Source organism: Aulostomus chinensis, chromosome 12 (genome assembly GCF_037954235.1).
Source record: "Aulostomus chinensis isolate RoL2024-O1b breed Wild chromosome 12, RoL_Achi_v1.0, whole genome shotgun sequence".
NCBI lineage: Eukaryota > Metazoa > Chordata > Actinopteri > Syngnathiformes > Aulostomidae > Aulostomus > Aulostomus chinensis.
The window spans coordinates 712,699-733,701 of NC_141331.1; the positions used below are offsets into that span (position 1 = coordinate 712,699).

The following is a 21,003-nucleotide window of genomic DNA, read 5'->3' on the forward strand; positions in this document are numbered from 1 at the left end:
TTGGTACCACCGCTGACATAGGGGACTATATATTTATCTCTGATACCTGAACACTTCAAAAAAGAAAGGCAATTGTTTTTCCTACCTTTCTTAACCCCTCCTGGTGCTTGGACAGGTCCCTTGGTTTCATCTAATGCAAAGGTATAGTTCAGAAAGTTGTTAACTGGGTCATTTACTCAGAGGAACATTTGAAAACTTGGAAAATTCATCATCAAACACATTCTAAAATCACTTAAAAATGAACTTTGATGACACAATTCAAAGTACTCCAGTATCCTGTGATTTAGTTGGCAATTTAAAAAAAACAGTTAAGTAAAAATCAAGAGATGAAATTAAGTTGTGTCCAAGGGCAATAGTGGCATGCTTTAGTCCACTCAATTGATTATTAAAAATGGACAGACAACATTCAAATGCAACAAAACATGAAGAGATTGTCCTGCTTCTGAGGATCAAACTGACCAGGAGAGGACGGATGGACAAACAGACAACATTGAGGGGGTTTCATGAAAGCTGGTCAACATGTGCAGTGATCAAATAAGATGAGAAGGACAGAAAGCACCAACAAAGATGTTTCATCATCAGTTTTTCAACAAATACTTCTACCTGTATCGAGAAATACTGTTTTTTCTTCTTCCTCAACCATCTTGGGGGATTCATCAGCCTTCACAACAAGCTGTGGCTTAATCTCTTCAATTATAAAAGAAGAGCAAATTCAAGTGTCACAGAAAACTAAAACACAGTTTTTCTAAAATCAGAAAATGTGGTGTACCAGTCATTAAGAATGCTTCCTTGAATACCTGGCTTGGTTTCTGGAGTCATTCTCTTTTCCAGCTTCTTAGATTTGTCAGCATCTTCAGGCCCTTTGACAGGAGCCTGTGGTTTGCTCTCTTGAGGAGATGCATAAAGGGGAGTGAACAGAAAGCTCCATACACGTTATCTACCAATGACAGCTTGACAGCAGAATGCTGATTATTCTGGCGACTCCTCTCTCATTACTACCATCTGGTAGTGTCTTAGGTCTCTTCCAGATAAGGTCTTAAAAGACCAAGTTATGGTCAAGAGTGACATTCTTTTATGAATGTCTAAAGAAATCACACTGACACCAAAACACATTAAAATCAGAGGTTAGGTACCTTCCAGAGGAGTAGCTGGCTTTTGCAGTGGTTCTTTGCGTTGTGGTGGTGACTCCTTCTCCCTCACAGGAACTTTGAAATGACATTATGTGACAATCAGATCACCAATGAGACTGACAGGATGAAGCATGCAAGGACAGGACACAGAAAGACCTACCATCCAAACAGGCTAACTAGAGGGCCGAGTTTGAAAAGGTTATGCATTTTGCTTCCGTTACATTTTTCAAAGACATTTCTGTGGAAATAATCTGCACTTGATGCGTGCAAAACAATTTTTTTCTTGATTCAAACAGACATGGTGATACACACTGGACACAACAAACATGGAAAAATATGAAACTGGTAGTTTAGACATCAGGTGTTACAACACCGTCAACACGACAGAACTTTACAGAAACCATAAAAACATAGTGTGCCCAAACAAGATGGGTGGTATGAAACTGGTCCTGAAGAGAGTGACAACCAGGTGCTCAACAATGTTGGTGCTCAAGTCAAAAAAACGTGCCACATATCACGTGTTTCGGTCTCTACCTCTGGAGACATCTTCAACGGAGACATTTTCCCTCTCTTCTGTCTCCAACAACAAAACTTTTGTGTCTATGATGGGGCGAAGCCCTCCATCTTCTCCCTCCTGGAGAGGGATGTATCGGACATGTCCTTCCAGACAAAACCACTCCACCTCCGATTCCTGATTCTGAGTGGATTCTTCTGTGAATTCTGGAAACACTCCCGAAGAGTCTGTTTTGTCTTCAGTAGTTTTTTCACCTGTCATCTTTGGTTTAGTCTGATATGTTACTGATGGTTCTCTGACTGTGAGCGTCAGATCAGCAGCACTCTCTGACTTAAGTGTTGTAGGTTTGTTATGCTCCATCTCTTTAGATAGACACATTTTCTCAAATCTTTTTGTGTCTTGAACAAACATCTCTAGCCTCATTTGTTCTGGAGCAGTTTTTATTTCTGATTTTCCCTTTTCAATAATCTTTGTGATTGTGTCTTTCTCCATCATTGTTGTCTTGGCTTGTTGCTTTGCCAGTGCAACACCATCCATTAATGAATCTTTTGGTGCATCGAGCAATAACGTAACTGTGGGTTGTCTTCCACCCGGTTCCTTTTCCAATGCTATTCCTTCTACAGAAGTCACCTCAGCTTCAGTGGCGACTGTTTTAGACTGACTCGATTCATCTTGAACTTCTATTTTAGCAGATACAGTTGTAATATCCTTTTTCTTATGTGGTGCTGACATTGCTGCAGACTTGTCAATAATGCAGCCCTGCATCATTTCCATTACTTCAATAGGAGCTTTAGGGTTACCCGTGACTACTTTTGACTTCTTCTCATCTTCAATCAAATCAGACTTTCTGATTTCAGCTTGTTTCCTAATGTAAATATCAGCTGTCCTGGGGTAATTTTTAGACATTTCTTGGCTGAGTTGCAATTCTTCAGTAGTAGAGTCCACGCTTGTTTCATGTCTGTCAATGGGAATAAGTCTGGTAGTTTTATCAGCAAGTGTTTCATCCAGCAACATATTTCCCTGCACTTTCTGCTCAATTCGACCCAACTTCAGCCTGCGCTCATCTGACTTAGAAGCGTCCTTTTGTTGATGTTCAATTTCTTTGAAAAGACAACCCTTGATTGTGACTGTCTTAGCGTGCACTTCTTTACGGGGCATTAGAGTCTCTTTGCCTGGCCGTGGCTTCTGCAGTTCTACTGTTCTAGTTGCCTCTGGCTTTGGGGAAGTTAGTTCTGACTCCTCTTTTTCTGATGATGCCTGTGTTTTTGTTGCATGCAATAAGGGGGGGAGGGCTGCCATGTTTTCAGTTGGTTTCTGTTTGGACTCTGTCTCCACAGCTGGAAGTACACTGATGGTTTTGTCCAGGTCTATAACTTTCTCTGGAGTTTCTGGCTCCACCACAGAAAGTTGATACGCTGCTTGTGGTTCAACTGCAATGGAGGACTTTCTCTGACTTGGCTCTGGCCGTTCAGACACTTTCTCTCTGAGGGGTGGAACTTTAACCATTGCATCTTTGATTTGGTCAAATTTTGTCTCTGTTTCTGATACAGTATCTCCTCTGCTCTCCCTTGTCTTTGGACTAATGTCATCCTGCTCAAAGATGCCCTCTTTTCTTGATGTTATGTCTTTAACCCACTCACCAGGAGGGGTGAATTTCTGGAGGATGCCTGATTTCACTTCTCCATCTTTAACGATCTGAGATTTGGCAAACACCACCTCCATGACAGGTGCCAATGAGATCTTTCTGTCTGTTCTTTGTTGTTTGGTTTCTGGACCTTCAAATGGAGTAGCTGTCCCATATTCCTCTTTGATTGTGACTGTCTTAGCGTGCACTTCTCTACGGGGCATTAGAGTCTCTTTGCCTGGCCGTGGCTTCTGCAGTTCTACTGTTCTAGTTGCCTCTGGCTTTGGGGAAGTTAGTTCTGACTCCTCTTTTTCTGATGATGCCTGTGTTTTTGTTGCATGCAATAAGGGGGGGAGGGCTGCCATGTTTTCAGTTGGTTTCTGTTTGGACTCTGTCTCCACAGCTGGAAGTACACTGATGGTTTTGTCCAGGTCTATAACTTTCTCTGGAGTTTCTGGCTCCACCACAGAAAGTTGATACGCTGCTTGTGGTTCAACTGCAATGGAGGACTTTCTCTGACTTGGCTCTGGCCGTTCAGACACTTTCTCTCTGAGGGGTGGAACTTTAACCATTGCATCTTTGATTTGGTCAAATTTTGTCTCTGTTTCTGATACAGTATCTCCTCTGCTCTCCCTTGTCTTTGGACTAATGTCATCCTGCTCAAAGATGCCCTCTTTTCTTGATGTTATGTCTTTAACCCACTCACCAGGAGGGGTGAATTTCTGGAGGATGCCTGATTTCACTTCTCCATCTTTAACGATCTGAGATTTGGCAAACACCACCTCCATGACAGGTGCCAATGAGATCTTTCTGTCTGTTCTTTGTTGTTTGGTTTCTGGACCTTCAAATGGAGTAGCTGTCCCATATTCCTCTTTGATTGTGACTGTCTTAGCGTGCACTTCTCTACGGGGCATTAGAGTCTCTTTGCCTGGCCGTGGCTTCTGCAGTTCTACTGTTCTAGTTGCCTCTGGCTTTGGGGAAGTTAGTTCTGACTCCTCTTTTTGAGCCTGCGCAAAGATGCAAGGCTCAATCATCTCTGAGGTTGTGTTGTCCAGTGGCTCCTGCTTTTTCTGGGTTTTCTTTTCATTTTGATCGGTCTTCCCTGTTTTACACATAAATGGGACAATGTTTGACTTCTCATCTTGTAGTCGAATATCTTTCACCACATCCTCACATACAATGTTAACATCTTTGACAATCTCAGGTTTCACCCAAGTCTTTTGTATACATTGTTCCTGATTTATTTTGACTGCTTCAAAAGGAGACAGACAAATGTATTCATCTGAGACTGTTTTAGCCTGGACATCTGCAATTGGTATATTTGTAAATTTTTCTGACTTTGATCCTTTCTCTTTCGAACCAACATTGTTTGTGGGACAAACAAGCTCTGGTGTCTCCTCTTTGTTGGTTTTATCAAGCCTACTTTCCCTTGGGACATCAACTCTTACCAAAGGTTGCTCTATCTGTTTGTTTTTCTTCTCATCATTAGGATTCATTTGGGGTTTTTTGACGATTCCAACAACTACTGATTCATCTACAATATCTGCAGGCTTTGGTTTCTTTACCTTTTGTGTTTTCATCAGCTGAGGCCTTTCAATTCTTTCAGTCCTAGCAACATCATCTCCACTATCTTGCTCTATCTTAGAATCAAACTCAGTGTTTGCTACTTTGCTCTTTTTAACAGTTGCCACTCTTTCAGGTACTGTGAGGACTGTTGTTGGGACTTTTTCATCTGTATTTTTTTCAGCTTTAACAGACTTTTTTCGTCTCTCCCTCTGGGATATTGACTCAGCTACTTCTGTTTGCAACTTTTCTGAAGTTTTCTCCATCATAGGTGTTACTGAAATGTCCTTTTTAAATTGGTCTTGGGTTGGTTTTGCCTCTTCAACTTTAAAAGTTTCACCTGTAACTGAACTGAATTTCAGCTGGTCATCTTCCAGAAGAATTTCCTCAAGTTTGGTATCTTTTAGTTCTACTGTTTCACTCTCTGTTGGATGAATTTCCTCATCAATTAACTTACAGTCTGTATTTTTGAGTTTTGTGTTGATTTCAGGTGGACCTAAACTTTTTCTTTTAGGTTGCTTTGATTTAACAGGTTTCTTTGGGTCTGTGAGAGGACCTGACGCCATTTCTTCTATTGTTTTTTCAGATTTACATATTATCTTGTGTTTGTCTTGTTCCATTTTCTCTTTTTTGGGGAAAATCTCTGACACAGTAAGCTCTTGTTTACTTGGTGCACACAGTCTGTGCTCTTCTGCAGCTGGTTTTCTTTGGGAAACATCTGCAATCAGTGCTTCTGGACATGTTTCTTCCTTGACATTACCATCTTCCGAGCTCTTCCCCTCTTTAAATTTGGTAACTCGACTAGTTTTTCCAATGGCACCTGGCTCTTTTGAATCTGGATCAGTTACAGGAGGGACCGAGGTCTTGATTTTAATTTGTCTCTTGCTCATCTCAGCAGGAGCAGTTTTGGTTTTGTCACTCTCAGGGACACTCTCAGGTGGAGAGCTATCTGTTTTTGGCGATCTCTCTTTTATGTGTTTGACGTTCTTGTCAGTAAAACCTGATTTATCAAGTTTGTCTTTTACAGTTTTGATGTCTTGAATGATTTTCTCATGTTGTCCTGCTGTAATTGTGCCTTCAACTTTATCAGGATGACCTAATTGCTGTGTTTTAGTGAGCTCCTCTTGTTTGTTCATGACCTTGCTGCCTGCCATTTTGGAATATTCCCCTTTAACTGTGATTCTCTTCATTTGGACTGACCCACAGGTAATGTCATCAGCTCTTGCTAACTTAAACTCTTCTGGGGTCACCTTCTTTTTCATTGGTTCATCTGATATCATCTCAGTTCTTTCAGATTGTTTCACTGGTTTTGGAGAAAACCTGATTTTGCCCTCTATTGTTCCTAAATGGATGTCAGCTTTAATCTGCTCAGGTTTGGTAAACATGAGTGAACATTTAGTTGATGATGGTTTCATCTGCACAGGACTTGACTCAGGTACAACATCCTGTACAGCTCTGGTAGTTTCATCCTCTGTTGCCTGTGATTTGACTGGAAGAGGGGGCTCTGGGTTTCTCTCCATCTGTTCTAATGAATTTGCCTCTGTACCTATTCTAGTTTTAGATATTTGATCTTTCTTCAATTGCTGTGGTCTTGTCCTCATCTCTTCAGATGTTCTCATCTTTGTCCAGAGATTAAACTTTACATCTTCTGTGTTTTTTAATGTCTTCTGACTTTCTTTTGAATGAATGTCACCTACTTGAACAGTTTCCTCTTTCATAACACCATGTCCTCTTTCAGTAGTATTCTGGTCCGATGTGTGAAGTTCTTCTAATATTTGATTTGGGACAGTTATCTCACTTTTCACAGAAGGATCGTCTTGTGTCTCTTCTTTAGGACTAGTGCATTTGTCTTTCACTACCATCTGCTGTGGAACTCTTACAGCGAGGCCTTTCTTTAGAGAATCAACTTGTGATGTCATTCCATTATCAGCAGTGGTTTGTTCCTCTAACAGTGATTGTAGATCAACGACAGGAATAACTGATGTTACTCTGCCTTGGTTAATCTCTGTGGTTCCTTCCTTCTGAACAAGTTTGAGTGGTTGATGTTTTACTGTGACAACATGGGACTGGACAGATCCAGGTTCAAGTGATCGGCTTGAATTGAACTCTATCTGACCTAATTCTTTTGTTCTTTCCTGTTCAGCTTTTGTCTCTTTTTGTTTGACTGAGACTATCTTTGACTCACAGCCATCAAGTCCTTCTGCTGAGTTGTCTACAGTCTCCTTCTTCAATAGTGATGGTAGTTTTTTCTTTCTCAAGACCCCTTTTGACTTTCTTAAGTCCTCAGTTAGTCCCTCACTCTTGTGGTCATCAGCTCTAGTTTCCGGAAACTCCTCCTCCTCTACTTCTTTTTTAGGTAAGTTCTGTAAAGCCAGTTCCAAGGTTTTCATTTTTGAAAACAAAACCTTTTTCTTTCGTTTCTTTGGAGTATATTCAGGCACATCTGGATGAATGTCTTTCACTCTATTTATGACCTCAAGTAACTCACTGTCAGTAGCAGATTCACCTTCCTTATGCTGTGACGCTGGTAACTGATGGGTTGTTGAATCTGTCTCCTGTTTGACTGGTTCCTTAGCCAACACGTTCAGATTGACAGACTCACATTTTGCTGTAACTTTTGTCTGATCTGGCTGCTGTTCCTCGAATGCCACAGACTCCAGTCTTCCAGGTTTACAAGATCCCACGGGTATTGGTTTTACGCACTCTGAAGATTCAATTTTAGGGGTAGAAAACTCTTCAGGTTGAGATTTTTGTTCAGTACATTTGACTATCACATCTTTCTTTTTGACCATGTCCATGTCTTTTGCTGCTGGTATAGTTCTTCTTTCAAGACCCAGAGTTTTTGAACCACCAGTAACAGATCTCTCACTACTAATTGCTTTGACTTTCACAGAGTTTGAGATCCTTTTTCTCATCCAAGACTGAACGATTTCTTCATCATCCCTCTCTTCAGCAACCTCTGCTCTTGTGACGACTACGTCAGCAGATGATTCCTCTGATTCATAATTGTTCTGGATCTTCTGAGTTTCAGTTCTTTCCTCAGCAGCTTAGGAATGTGAAATTTTTCAGAAATGTGAAGAGAAAGCACCATGCCGTGGCGCCAAGAGATAAAGACAAAACAACAACACAGACGCAAACATTTGGCATTAAACTCAACAACATATTCAATAAGCTGTGTGGTGCATTAATCATCATGGAGCAGCTGTTGTTGGTACCTTGGATCTCAGTTTCAGGAGATGGAGCAGTGGGGACAGTGGTAGGAATCATCTCCGCCTTGACGTCAGGTTCTTTAAAAAAAAATGACCAGTTTGTATTTCACGCAAGATCTGAATATTTAAAAGACGAATTACGAGAAAGAAATTAAACCATAAAGGGATGAAAAAAGAACCCTTTTTAAAATACAAACACAAACTAACTAGAAAATGTGATGTAACCAGACTAATGATGAAGTTATGCCAACTGGTGGTTGCTGGAGATGATAAAAGAAAGATTGCACCCAAAAACTAAGTTATATGAGAAATCTCAAGATGAAAAAAAAGAGGATTATTTTCTCTCTGTACCTCTGGAAGCAGGTTTTGGGATTATCCGTCTCTTGTGTTCTTGCTTTGAAGGAACCATAGGTTTTGTCTGAACAATATCATCAAAAGGTTTTGGTTCTTCTTCATGTCTCCTTCTAGTTTCACCTCTATGAGGAGGGAGGTCTGTGGATTCCTCTTTTTTCTTGTATGTGGGTTCAGTTTCAGAGATGTCAGGTTCATGTTCCAACACCTCTGGGTCACGAGGCTTGATATCTGTCACTGACTCTTCTGTCTTTGGTTCAAACGTCTCTTCCGCTTTAGGTTTTTTCTCATCAGATTTAATCTTCCTCTCTAGTTTCTCTTCAATTTTCTCATCTCTCGTTACTGACACTGGTGCTCTATTTTCATCTTTCTGGGATTCAGAAATGACTACTGATTTCATTTTAGTTCCTTCTATAACATTACTTTCTTTAGCTTGCGAAACTCTCTTTGGTTTGTCTTCAACAAAGACGTCTATGTGCTCAACAGATATTTCAGTAATTTTCTCAGTTCTGCTGTATGTCTCGTCTGGAATCGATATTATCTCTGAGTCCTGATCGATTGATTCCTCATACATGACCTCTGTCAAAGATTCTTTGAAGTCTGATGGCTGAGTTTGTTTTTTGCCTGTTTGTTTCCTGACAGTTGGGGGTTTGACTTGTTCTTTGACTTTATGTAACTCTTTTGCTTTGACTGAAATTGTTTCTTGAGTTAGGGTTACATCCTGCTCTCTAACAGGTCTCTGTTTTTTAATTTCTTTTTCGACGGTTGTGTCTTGGTTGGGGACCTCCTTCTTGTCTGGTAAGTGTCTGACCAATTTACTTTCTTTCCTCTCATCTATAACTTCTTCGGTTTTTGATTCAATTGTTTTGGAAAAAAGCTCCTCTTCCATTTTATCTGTTGTAGATTTATCCTTTATATCTCTACCTTTTTCTTTGTCGGATTCATCTACAGTTTCTGTTGGTTTTGGAACAAATTTCTCTTTAGCAACCCAGCTTTCTTTCCTTCTTGAAGTATCAGTAACAGATATCTGGCCTCTAGGTTCAAACATTTCATCTCTTATCATTTGTTTTTCAGTCTCGAACAACGACTTTTTGACACTTTCTTTCGCCATTGCCACATGTTCCCACACTTCCTCAGTGGCTGATGCTTTCTCCATCGTGTAAGTAACTTCCTGTGTCTTCAGAGCTCTTCCCCTTTGCTCAACCTCAACAAGACTTGTAGCTTCTGAAGTTATAAAAGGTGCTAAAGAAGAGGCATCGTGCGGTGATGCCAAGAGGTGAGGGCAGAGCACAAGGACAAAAGCATCATTGTTAGAAAGACATAATATAACACAGAAATTAAGGGTGAATGCTTCAAGATGAGGTTAAAGTTCTCCAACATGGAATCAGACGGCTGGTACCTTTTTCTGGAAGAGAAACTTTTTTCTCTTGTTCAACCTCTGAGGGCAGAATCTTCTGAATCTTCTTAGTTTCGGTTTCTTTTAAAGAATTATTTGTTTTCCAGATGTTGTGTTTGTAGAAGATCATTCAAAAGAAGAGAATTGAGGCAATTAACTCACAAAGAGACAGAAACAACATGCAGAACAGGGCAGTCAAAGGCATGTAAAATGTTACAAAAACATATGAGAACACGTAAAAGTTCAGTCAGGTTTCAGTTAGCTTACATCATTTAGGGGACGTCAATACTGTCACCTAAACTCATCAACCCTGCTGTCGTATTTGAAGCAACAATTATGCAAAATAAAGAACTTCATGTGTCAAGTCTTGCGGCTATTGTTTTTTAGTTATTTGAGAAAATATGGTTGAAGTTCTCCACTGCACTACACTACATAGAACTACACTGTTGCCAACATGCATGAAGAAGATACTGAGAAAGAAAGAGTTGAGGTCTGCCTCAGCTGTACCTTTCGGAAGAGTTTCTTCTACCTCTGCTTTAGGTTTAGCAGAAACCTCCTTAGGAAGAGTTTCTTTGACAGAGATCCTCTCTGCTGGTTTCTTAAGAGCCTTGTCAGCTTGCATATCCTTCTTTTCAGGAATTCTCTCTTCTTCAGCTTCTTTCAGAGGAACTATTAAAGGCTCCCTCTTAGGGTGAATCTTCTGTGGTACTTTTTCTTCTAGTGGTTTTACAGGTACCTTCGGTAGTACTTTTTCTGGCAAATGTTGGGGGATTTCTTCAACTTTTCTCGTAGGTGTAGGTACCTTCTCAGGTGTCTTCTCTTTCACCTTGGGAGGCCTTTGCTCTGGGACTGTTTGTGGTATTTTCTCAGAAGGCCTCTCATCCTCTGGCTGTGACACCACTGCCTCTTCAATCACCTTCTCCACTAGTTTTTCTGGAAGAGTTTTGTGGATTTCTTCAACTTTTCTCGTAGGTGTAGGTACCTTCTCAAGTGTCTTCTCTTTCATCTTGGGAGGCCTTTGCTCTGGGACTGTTTGTGGTATTTTCTCAGAAGGCCTCTCATCATCTGGCTGTGACACCACTGCCTCTTCAATCACCTTCTCCACTAGTTTTTCTGGAAGAGTTTTGTGGATTTCTTCTACTTTTCTCGTAGGTGTAGGTACCTTCTCAAGTGTCTTCTCTTTCATCTTGGGAGGCCTTTGCTCTGGGACTGTTTGTGGTATTTTCTCAGAAGACCTCTCATCCTCTGGCTGTGACACCACTGCCTCTTCAATCACCTTCTCCACTAGTTTTTCTGGAAGAGTTTTGTGGATTTCTTCTACTTTTCTCGTAGGTGTAGGTACCTTCTCAGGTGTCTTCGCTTTCACCTTGGGAGGCCTTTGCTCTGGGACTGTTTGTGGTATTTTCTCAGAAGGCCTCTCATCCTCTGGCTGTGACACCACTGCCTCTTCAATCACCTTCTCTACTAGTTTTTCTGGAAGAGTTTTGTGGATTTCTCCTACTTTTCTCGTAGGTGTAGGTACCTTCTCAGGTGTCTTCTCTTTCACCTTGGGGGGCCTTTGCTCTGGGACTGTTTGTGGTATTTTCTCAGAAGGCCTCTCATCCTCTGGCTGTGACACCACTGCCTCTTCAATCACTTTCTCCACTAGTTTTTCTGGAAGAGTTTTGTGGATTTCTTCTACTTTTCTCGTAGGTGTAGGTACCTTCTCAGGTGTCTTCGCTTTCACCTTGGGAGGCCTTTGCTCTGGGACTGTTTGTGGTATTTTCTCAGAAGGCCTCTCATCCTCTGGCTGTGACACCACTGCCTCTTCAATCACCTTCTCTACTAGTTTTTCTGGAAGAGTTTTGTGGATTTCTCCTACTTTTCTCGTAGGTGTAGGTACCTTCTCAGGTGTCTTCTCTTTCACCTTGGGGGGCCTTTGCTCTGGGACTGTTTGTGGTATTTTCTCAGAAGGCCTCTCATCCTCTGGCTGTGACACCACTGCCTCTTCAATCACCTTCTCCACTAGTTTTTCTGGAAGAGTTTTGTGGATTTTTTCTACTTTTCTCGTAGGTGTAGGTACCTTCTCAAGTGTCTTCTCTTTCACCTTGGGAGGCCTTTGCTCTGGGACTGTTTGTGGTATTTTCTCAGAAGACCTCTCATCCTCTGGCTGTGACACCACTGCCTCTTCAATCACCTTCTCCACTATTTTTTCTGGAAGAGTTTTGTGGATTTCTTCTACTTTCCTCTCAGGGGTCTGTGCCTTCTCTGGAATTTTTTCTTCCACCTTGGCTTTACCTGGAGGCTTTCTCTCTTGTACTTTTTCAGTTATTTCATCACGCAGCCTCTCTGGTTTAATCTCTGTTATGACTTGGTCATCAAACATCTTCTCTGGCACTTTTTCAGGCTCATGCACCTCTTCTGGTATGGGTTTAGGTTTGGGCTTCAAAGCTTTAAGAGGGTTTGACACAGAAACATGCACAAGACATGACAATGAAGAAGATTGTGCTGGCGCACAAATAAGAGTGTGTTAAACCCTACAGTGGATAGATTTATCACAGTTAAGTTTTGAACTGTGTTGCTAGCATCCGCATGACAGAAACAATAGCAACAAGACACTGATCCCCACCAGTGTGGATTGTGTAATTGTAAAATGCAAATGCTGATTTTTTTGGTGCTATAGCAGCTAATATCATTTGTCATTCATCAGAGACCATAAATATTTTTGGAAAACATTTCACAGAAATCTACAAGTGATACTGAGAAATGTGCATTTCAACTTTGTGCTTATCAGTGTTTTAATATGTAATAATATGATCTTTCAAATTCATTTTGGTGATTTGAGTAAAATAACCCTGCTTGTTAACTCTAGGACATATTTAGAAGCCAACGGATGTTAAAGACTCTGAATGCAAAAAGATCCCCCAGAAACATGAATGTACCTTTCTTTGTTGGTTCTTTGGGCGGAACAATAACTGCTTCTGGTTCCTTGGCTGCTTTTGGAGGCCCAGGTATTTTTTCCATCACAGGTTCTTTAAAGAATACCATTCATAAACATCAGACACCAAATGAAGTGGGTTGTTAGACACGGACAAAGATGACAAACACTCTGTCGAGTGCAGATGAATACAAACAGGATGTGCGACTACATTGCATCACCGTTGTAAGCGTAAGCTGGAGGTTGGACATTAGACACCTCAAAGAGAGTTCAAGTTGAGTTTAAGAGTTTAAAAGACGTTTGACATAAAGAACTATGGATGACTGATGGAGCTACAGATACCTTTAGCTGTCACAGGCTTCTTCTGTGCTGCTTCTTCTTTTCTATCCACCTTTTGTGGGGCTGCAGGTGGTGGTGGAGGTGCCACAACCTCTGTTTTTGTTGACACTTCTGGCACTTTAAAATAAGATGTTTGTCAGAGAATAGAACATATCAACTACATGTGCAATTACTCAACTTCCAGGTTGAAGATAGCGAAGAAAGTAACATCAGTCCAGTTGTTCAAAGACAAATTGTTTGTGACGTTAACAAATTAGACAAACCAGACAACTCCAAATCAAGTAACATTTCTGATTCAAACATACAAGTTAGTCTCAACATAAAAAAAGGATGAGCAAGCATTTAAACTAAAGATGGAGTTCATAAGATTAAGAAAAACTCCACAGCTGCACCTCAACCACAGATGCTCAGTACCTTTCTTGGGAGGGGCCTTTGGTGCAAGTGTCAGTTCTGGTTGGGTCTTTGGTGGTTCTGGTTTTGACGCCTTAGACTCCAGCTCACTCACTTCAGCTGGTTCAGTTTTGACAACCATCATTTCAGACTTTGAAGCAGGAGGTTCTGGTTTGGCGACGCCACGTTTTGGTTTAGATACAGGACTTTCAGGTATGCAGACTTCTGGCTTTGTTTTTCCTTGTTCCAGTTCTGGTTTTCTGGCTCCTGTTTCTGGCTTTGTTACTGCCGGTTCTAGTTTTGCATCCTCTTCAAGAACTTAAAGCAACAGTCACATTGGTTTAGAAACCAGTAAAGAGAGTCAGGACACACACATAGTCAAAGATTTGCCTCCATGTTTGAAGCAAAGCAAAGCAAACTTAGTAAAGACCTGTTAAGTCAAGACACTCATGTTATAAACACACACAAATCTACAGTCCAAGCAAGGCAAAAAATACCTTTGGTTGGTGGCCTTACTGGTGTCTTTACTGGCACCAGCTTAGACTCAGGCTCCAGCTCGACCTTTGTCACTGGTTTGGCTTCAGGCTCTGCTTTGGCAGCTGGTCTGGGCTCAGGCTTGGCTTCAGGATCTTTTTTGGGAGCTGGTCTGGGTTTGGGCTTAGCTTCAGGTTCTTCTTTGGCAGCTGGTCTGGGCTTAGGGATAGCTTCAGGTTCTTCTTTGGCAGCTGGTCTGGGCTTCGGGATAGCTTCAGGTTCTTCTTTGGAAGCTGGTCTTGGCTTAGGTTTAGCTTCAGGTTCTTCTTTGGCAGATGGTATGGGCTTAGGCTTGGCTTCAGGTCCTTCTTTGGCAGATGGTCTGGGCTTAGGCTTGGCTTCAGGTTCTCCTTTCAATTTCAGCTTAGGTTCAGGTTCAGGCTTAGCTGCAGGCACCAATGTTTTGGGCTCTGCTGGCACCTGAGGCTTGGGCTCATCTTCAGTTAGGTAACACAGACATTAGTTAACATTAGCACAAGACCATGGTAACATCTAAGAGTATTCAAGAGCCTAGAAAAAGAGTGTGATAACATTCAACATGAAGACACTGATAAATAATAGCATTAAGGACAGAATTACATGGAATACAGACAGGGCACAATTTACAGATTTCAAAGAGTCTGACTCAAGCAAGAGAGCATCAAGAGCCAAGAGTCTATGTAGCAGTGAGGACCAATAAGCTGGGGACATGTCAAGCAATAGGAGAAAGATTTTAAAGTACCTTTCTTTGGCACTCCAGGCTTCTCGGAGGGTGGAGAGGGGACAGGCACTCGCTTCCTACCCTCTTCTGGTTCTTTTGAGATACATTCAAATATATTATAATCCAGAAAATCAAAGAATACAAGATAATGAAAGAAACAGACTTGAGTCCAAACAAACATATCATCACAGAAACGTTAACTAAAGGACAGTGTCATCAGCAAAGAGGTTCATTGGAGAGATAACAAATATCTCTACCTTCGACAGCAGCAATTTCCTTCCTCTCAGGAACTGAAACTGCTGGAACCTTTTCCTCCACTGGCTTTTTCACCCCTGGGGCTTCAGAAAGTTCAGTACAATTAAGTCAATGTTCCCAACATGAAACAAGACAGCCAGACAGAGAGACAGACAGACAGACTAAACAGAGTTAAATAATACTCAAGGTTTAGATGAAATTGCTATTAAATGGATACATGCCAATATCACATGTATGCTGGTACCTTTGGGTGGAGATGGCTCCTTTGCTGATGGAGTAGGTTTGTCTCCCGGCTTCTTCTCAGCTTTGGGGACTTAAAAAGAAACTAATTCTATTAGCGTCACAAGGAGGATGCCAAATGTTTAGACGTGAATCAAAGCCACTCAACATAAGATAAGGTGGGTCAGACAGGAGACCACTAGAGAAGATGACGCAACAAGGTGCTATCTGAAGCCCAAATTAAAAATATTGTAGAAAACTAAAAGAAGCCTGACATTGTGGGGCAAAGATGTTAGTAGCGGCCTACAGACAAAGCAAGTTAGTTTTGTTTTGAGCTGTAGCAGGAAGACATGAATATATCTGGCACCTTTTCCAGGGACTCCTTCTCTCATTTCCACTCTCATGATCTCCACTTCCTCCTCAATAGGGACTGCAGCAACTGGTGGATGAAGAGGAAAACATCGTCGTCATTATCAGAACACAATAGCATTATGAAGCGCATCAGCTATTCAGTGGCACTGCTGCTTGTAACACTCCAGCAGATATAATGATGACTACAACTACACAGATGCTGCTTGGGAACGAGTGAAGAGCACAGCAAATGTTTGCGAAACAATAAAGATTAAGCAGAAAACAAAAATTGCGGGTGGCTCTCAGATCGCACACCTATGAGAAGTGAAAACAGTAGCAGAGTTCAGAGGGAGTATGACGATGAGACCAAGAAAAAGACAAGAAGACGTGCGCAGACACGTGAGCGCACACACACACCCATAGCACACACACAGCAGGTATGGGATACCTAGGGTTGTGGACATTTGTTGTGTCTCTTCTGTCCAGCTTTGATATCTCAGCCCTGATGGTGTGACATGCAAAAAAGTGACAAAAAGACTACGAATGTGAGACAAACGGAGTGTGATGTGACCTGATGTCAGCTGTGATGCTGCAGTTGAACAGAATCTTTGTCTTGACTTTGCTGGGAGACTTTTATGTACGCTCACTGGCTAAAATTTAATCTTTAAAAGCGGAATTCTAAATGACTGAAAAGTTTCAAAAGGGTTTCAAAGGCAATCTTACTTAAAAACAAAACACCAAAAAGCAAGAGGCTGAAAGAAAAACAAGCAAAATTTTGTCTGACGGTGTTTAACAGCATTCAATGATCGTTGTGACCTGCTTTGAGAGGTGTACGTTTGTGGACTCACAAGACATTGATTGATGTGATTTAAAACGCTGACATGACAGGAGGTTCGTGAGAATGTGATGAAGAGACGGAAGTTCAAACAAGATACACAACGTCCAAAATGTCAGCACACTGAAACTGCCCCAGAATGGTAACAAGCAACGAGGACACAAATCTTGTTAGGACAAAAAAGAAGCAGATTTGGGCAAATGACACCAAATTAATCAATGACTTAGAAATTAACTGGTATGGAGATATTACTGATATTTACTGGTCCAATGAGTACCCAGTATTATTAATTTTGATTGGTTTCAGATGAAATGATGGTCTTCTTTTTTTACTCTCTAAACCTTTTACATATTGATGAGACACTCAAATGTGAGAATGCTTTTCTGGTGTGTTTGTCCCAGATCTACTCAGTGGTGGACGGTGACAGGAGGATGACGTTTGTACCTCTCTGCTCCTCCCACGCTTCCTCATAGTGATATGAATATTCAGCAGATTCTTGTGAAAACAGACAGGTCGATTAGTTTTCCTGTCAGTGAGGTGTTCTTTTTCTCACTATGAATGTTACATACACTCACGTGTGATTTATGACAGATATACACGGTTTAATGTCAACTAAATGTTAATTTTTGTCGAATATAGGCAAGAAGATGGAAGTCAGAAGATGAAACATAAAATCCTAAATACCTCTTCGTTCAAACTCTTTTTCATAATGGTAGAATTCAGCAGATTCTTTAAAAAATAACAAAAAACATTATCAAGATGTTGAAAAGAGAAAATCTTTATCAGCAACAAAATGTAACACATGACTTAAACCTGGGTTGACTTCATTGACATAAAAAATTCTCTATTTTTTTAGACACTATCACAAACTAATAGTGTGTCCCAAATCACATACTACATACTTAAAATTTTGAGTGTACTCAACTCAAAGTGAAAAAAAGTATGGCTAGTATGCGAAAATTGATAATACAAAAGTATCCGGATGCTGTACTCAAATCGGTCAAGATTTTCAGTATCCGACTGGACACTCGCAGCACTCATTTCATCGTTAAAAATGGCGGCGGACAGCTGTGGTGAGAGTCGTCCGCACTGACTTGTACAGCATCGTCTTTACAATAAATAACGGGGACAAGTTTGAAATTCTGTGTGGACACGGGTTTGAAGAAATAAAACGACTTGTCACTCACATGTTTGGATAAAGGCGACGCGGTGGAGCAGCGGTCCTCACTATGGCGTAACGACGCGCGATGATCGTTCATGTTTCTGTTTTATTGCCTCCAAAAATCGACAAAGAAGCGCAGATGCTGATGCGGTGCTAGCCGGTCTCAGATCGGCGTACAAGAAGAAGACATGGCGTTGTCATTTCCGGTGAGTACGCCGCGCAGCAATGTGTGGCAATTTGGGACAGCACTGCACCCTCAAAACTCACGCACTGCGCGATTGAGTACATAGTATGATGAGTGTACTCAATTTGAAAGTTTTAAGTATGCAGTATGGAAGTATGCGATTTGGACTGAGCTGACATTTGTATTTAACTTCCCGATTTTTCTGAACTGAAGCAGGGAACTTCAGTCTTACCTTGTATTTCCACTGATGAAGGCATGTCAGGCCTCTGAACCGAGGAGTCTGGGACATCTACACAATATGAAATATGGTTAACTCTAAATATTTCATTTAGACAAACAGCCACAAAAAACACTAATTTACAGCAAACCACTGCATCTACAAATCTACAACAGTGTCAGCAAGAGATTTTGGAAATCCACATTTGCCAGAGCAGACAAAACGATTTTACACCTTGTGTGTTTAGCCCTGTGTCAGGTCTTTGCACAACGCTAAGCTAAACGTGATGAGAATCCAAAGCAAAAATCAACCATAACACCAGTTAACCAAGAGCTGCTAGCATGACTCTGTTTTTCTCCATTATCCATCTTTGTCTCTGTCTCCACACCTGCTCCACTAGGAGGGAGGTTCTACACCTGCTCCACTAGGAGGGAGGTTCTACACCTGCTCTACTAGGAGGGAGGTTCTACACTTGCTCTTCCAGGAGGGAGGTTCTACACCTGCTCTACTAAGAGGGAGGTTCTACACCTGCTCTACTAGGAGGGAGGTTCTACACCTGCTCTACCAGGAGGGAGGTTCTACACCTGCTCTACTAGGAGGGAGGTTCTACACCTGCTGTACCAGGAGGGAGGTTCTACACCTGCTCTACCAGGAGGGATGTTCTACACCTGCTCTACTAAGAGGGAGGTTCTACACCTGCTCTACTAGGAGGGAGGTTCTACACCTGCTCTACCAGGAGGGAGGTTCTACACCTGCTCTACTAGGAGAGAGGTTCTACACCTGCTCTACTAGGAGGGAGGTTCTACACTTGCTCTACCAGGAGGGAGGTTCGACACCTGCTCTACTAAGAGGGAGGTTCTACACCTGCTCTACTAGGAGGGAGGTTCTACACTTGCTCTACCAGGAGGGAGGTTCTACACCTGCTCTACTAGGAGGGAGGTTCTACACCTGCTCTACTAGGAGGGAGGTTCTACACTTGCTCTTCCAGGAGGGAGGTTCTACACCTGCTCTACTAAGAGGGAGGTTCTACACCTGCTCTACTAGGAGGGAGGTTCTACACCTCCTCTACTTGGAGGGAGTTTCTACACCTGCTCTACTAGGAGAGAGTCACATGATAACCTTTCCTGTGATTTGGCACCATACAAATAAAATTTGCTTGACTGTAGATTTTTACATTTACATACTTCATTCTCTCAAGCATCACAAAGCAAACGTGTAGAAAAAAAACAGAAACATCCAAACAAATTATAAGTCTGATAACAAACAGGACTTTGGAGACAATTTGTCAGGACAATGCAGCTAACCAAACTAATAACATCAACCAGCAACAAATAACAAGCATAAGTTTGATATGACAAATTTTTTTTTCAATAAAATGGCATCAATGCTATCTGACAACTTCTGATTGCTAGCATAATGCTGAATAGGTAAATATCAAGAACTTGTACAACTACATCTTAAGTTAATTACAAAAAGCTAGCCTGCTTGACAGAATAACAAATTTGGATATTTACATTTGGGGAAAATATAATTCAAACGCTCAATTCATTGTAGTGTTTGGCTGGTGTCCCTCTATTAGTCATCTACAAAGGTTTTTGGTGTCACTGTTGAATATTTTTCTCTGCATTTGTTCGTGCTGAGCTCGACAAAAAAAAAAGATTATGACAAATCTTTGTATCTGACACTGGCCAAGTCAGACCTAAGAGGAATTCCTAAATGATTAAAAGAAGAAAAGATTGATGAGTATTATTCATGGACTCAAAGAGGAAATACTTACCAAAGGGAACCATTGCTAGTTCGATTTCTGTGAAAAGGGGAAGAGTGAACAAAGGCATTAAAGACTAAAACAGTTGAAGTCTGAACAGAAGCAGTAAAGGTGTCGTCTGACTAGAACTGTACCTTTGCCAGACAAATAAAGCTCAGCTGTGCTCTTAGCCTCTCCTCTGGGCTCCAACCTCACAATCACTGAGTACACGCCTACATGGGATTAGTAATGAAGACGTTTAACATTCAGGTCATACAAACAATGATGAGAAAAAAAATTGGGGTTGTTTGGACGGGCCTTGGAGCTCCAGGGTGCTCTACACACCTTCGTCTTCAATGGTCACATTTCGGATGACCATGAAATGTCTTCGGCCCTCACTTCTGAAGTTGTACTTAGGGCTTTCTTTCAATTCCCAGGTGTCTTTGTACCACGAAACAATAGCGTTGTCGAAGGACACCTCGCACTCAAAGGTGGCTGACTGGCGCTCGTTGACTTCGATGTTGTGGATGCGTTTGGTGAAATGAATTTGTTCAGCTAAAACAGACAAAGATGTGAATGGGTAATCGTGTTCGGCATCACAACTGGGAATGTATGACAGCACTTGAATGGTTGTTATCACTGACACAACATCCACATCAAGGTTAGAAATGATGGTCAGAGGGATGTTTATGGGATGTTATGATGACTGGAATGGATTTGAGCGGACACAGACGTAAGAAAACAGCGAATGAGTTGATGGCAGACGTTTTGCCAGAATATCCAGGGGAGGTGTAAAGATGGTTAAGAGAGAGGAAGACAGGTCCAAGAGGAAAGAGAAAAAAGAGCAGAAAAATCTCCACCATTAGTCTCAGAGGTTGATGAGGGGGGTCGAGAAGAGGTTAGTAGATGGGCAGAACATCCAGCACGTCTAGAAGGTTGCAGGATGGGTGCCAGGTACAAACCTTCCACTGAGAGGTTGGCAGAGGATGCCAGGTGCTGGTACTTGCAGGTGTATCGGCCCTGGTCTTCAGGCTTCAGGTCTCGGATCAGAAGCTTGTGAACCTTTTGCTTCACCTCTGACTTGTACCTGCCCTTCATCTCTAACTGCTTGCCATTCTTAAACCACTCTGCCTCTACGTTAGGAATGGACAACTGACAGGACAACGTGCAGGATTGGCCTTCCTTACCCGATGTGTCCTGCAGATGTTTCTCGACCTCTGCTTCTAAAAGACAAAGAAGAAAAAAGAGCAACTGTTAGAGGCTTCAGGCACTGTTGGTTTCATACTTTGGTGAAACCTAAGGAAAAGCTAGGTTACACATAAGATTATTCCTGTAAAGCATCAGCCTTATTCTTGGTTCATTAGCACCA

At 41.6% G+C, this 21,003-nt stretch overlaps 1 protein-coding gene across 1 annotated transcript in view; it reads right to left on the reverse strand.

Moving 5' to 3' along the window:
* The window catches only part of LOC147251642 (titin-like), a 204,696-nt gene that overhangs the window by 113,479 nt on the left and 70,214 nt on the right, over positions 1-21,003 (reverse strand). The window contains exons 79-96 of the mRNA XM_086221100.1: positions 20,597-20,857; positions 19,980-20,189; positions 19,790-19,867; positions 19,668-19,694; positions 17,906-17,962; positions 17,012-17,056; positions 16,772-16,822; positions 15,509-15,580; positions 15,167-15,235; positions 14,925-15,005; positions 14,689-14,760; positions 13,931-14,404; positions 10,295-12,217; positions 3,285-4,370; positions 1,134-1,205; positions 798-887; positions 604-687; positions 86-130 (exon numbers count right to left, since the gene is read on the reverse strand). Of these exons, the coding sequence (XP_086077226.1) occupies positions 86-130; positions 604-687; positions 798-887; positions 1,134-1,205; positions 3,285-4,370; positions 10,295-12,217; positions 13,931-14,404; positions 14,689-14,760; positions 14,925-15,005; positions 15,167-15,235; positions 15,509-15,580; positions 16,772-16,822; positions 17,012-17,056; positions 17,906-17,962; positions 19,668-19,694; positions 19,790-19,867; positions 19,980-20,189; positions 20,597-20,857 (4,797 nt within the window). The remainder of the gene's footprint in view (positions 1-85; positions 131-603; positions 688-797; positions 888-1,133; positions 1,206-3,284; positions 4,371-10,294; positions 12,218-13,930; positions 14,405-14,688; positions 14,761-14,924; positions 15,006-15,166; positions 15,236-15,508; positions 15,581-16,771; positions 16,823-17,011; positions 17,057-17,905; positions 17,963-19,667; positions 19,695-19,789; positions 19,868-19,979; positions 20,190-20,596; positions 20,858-21,003) is intronic.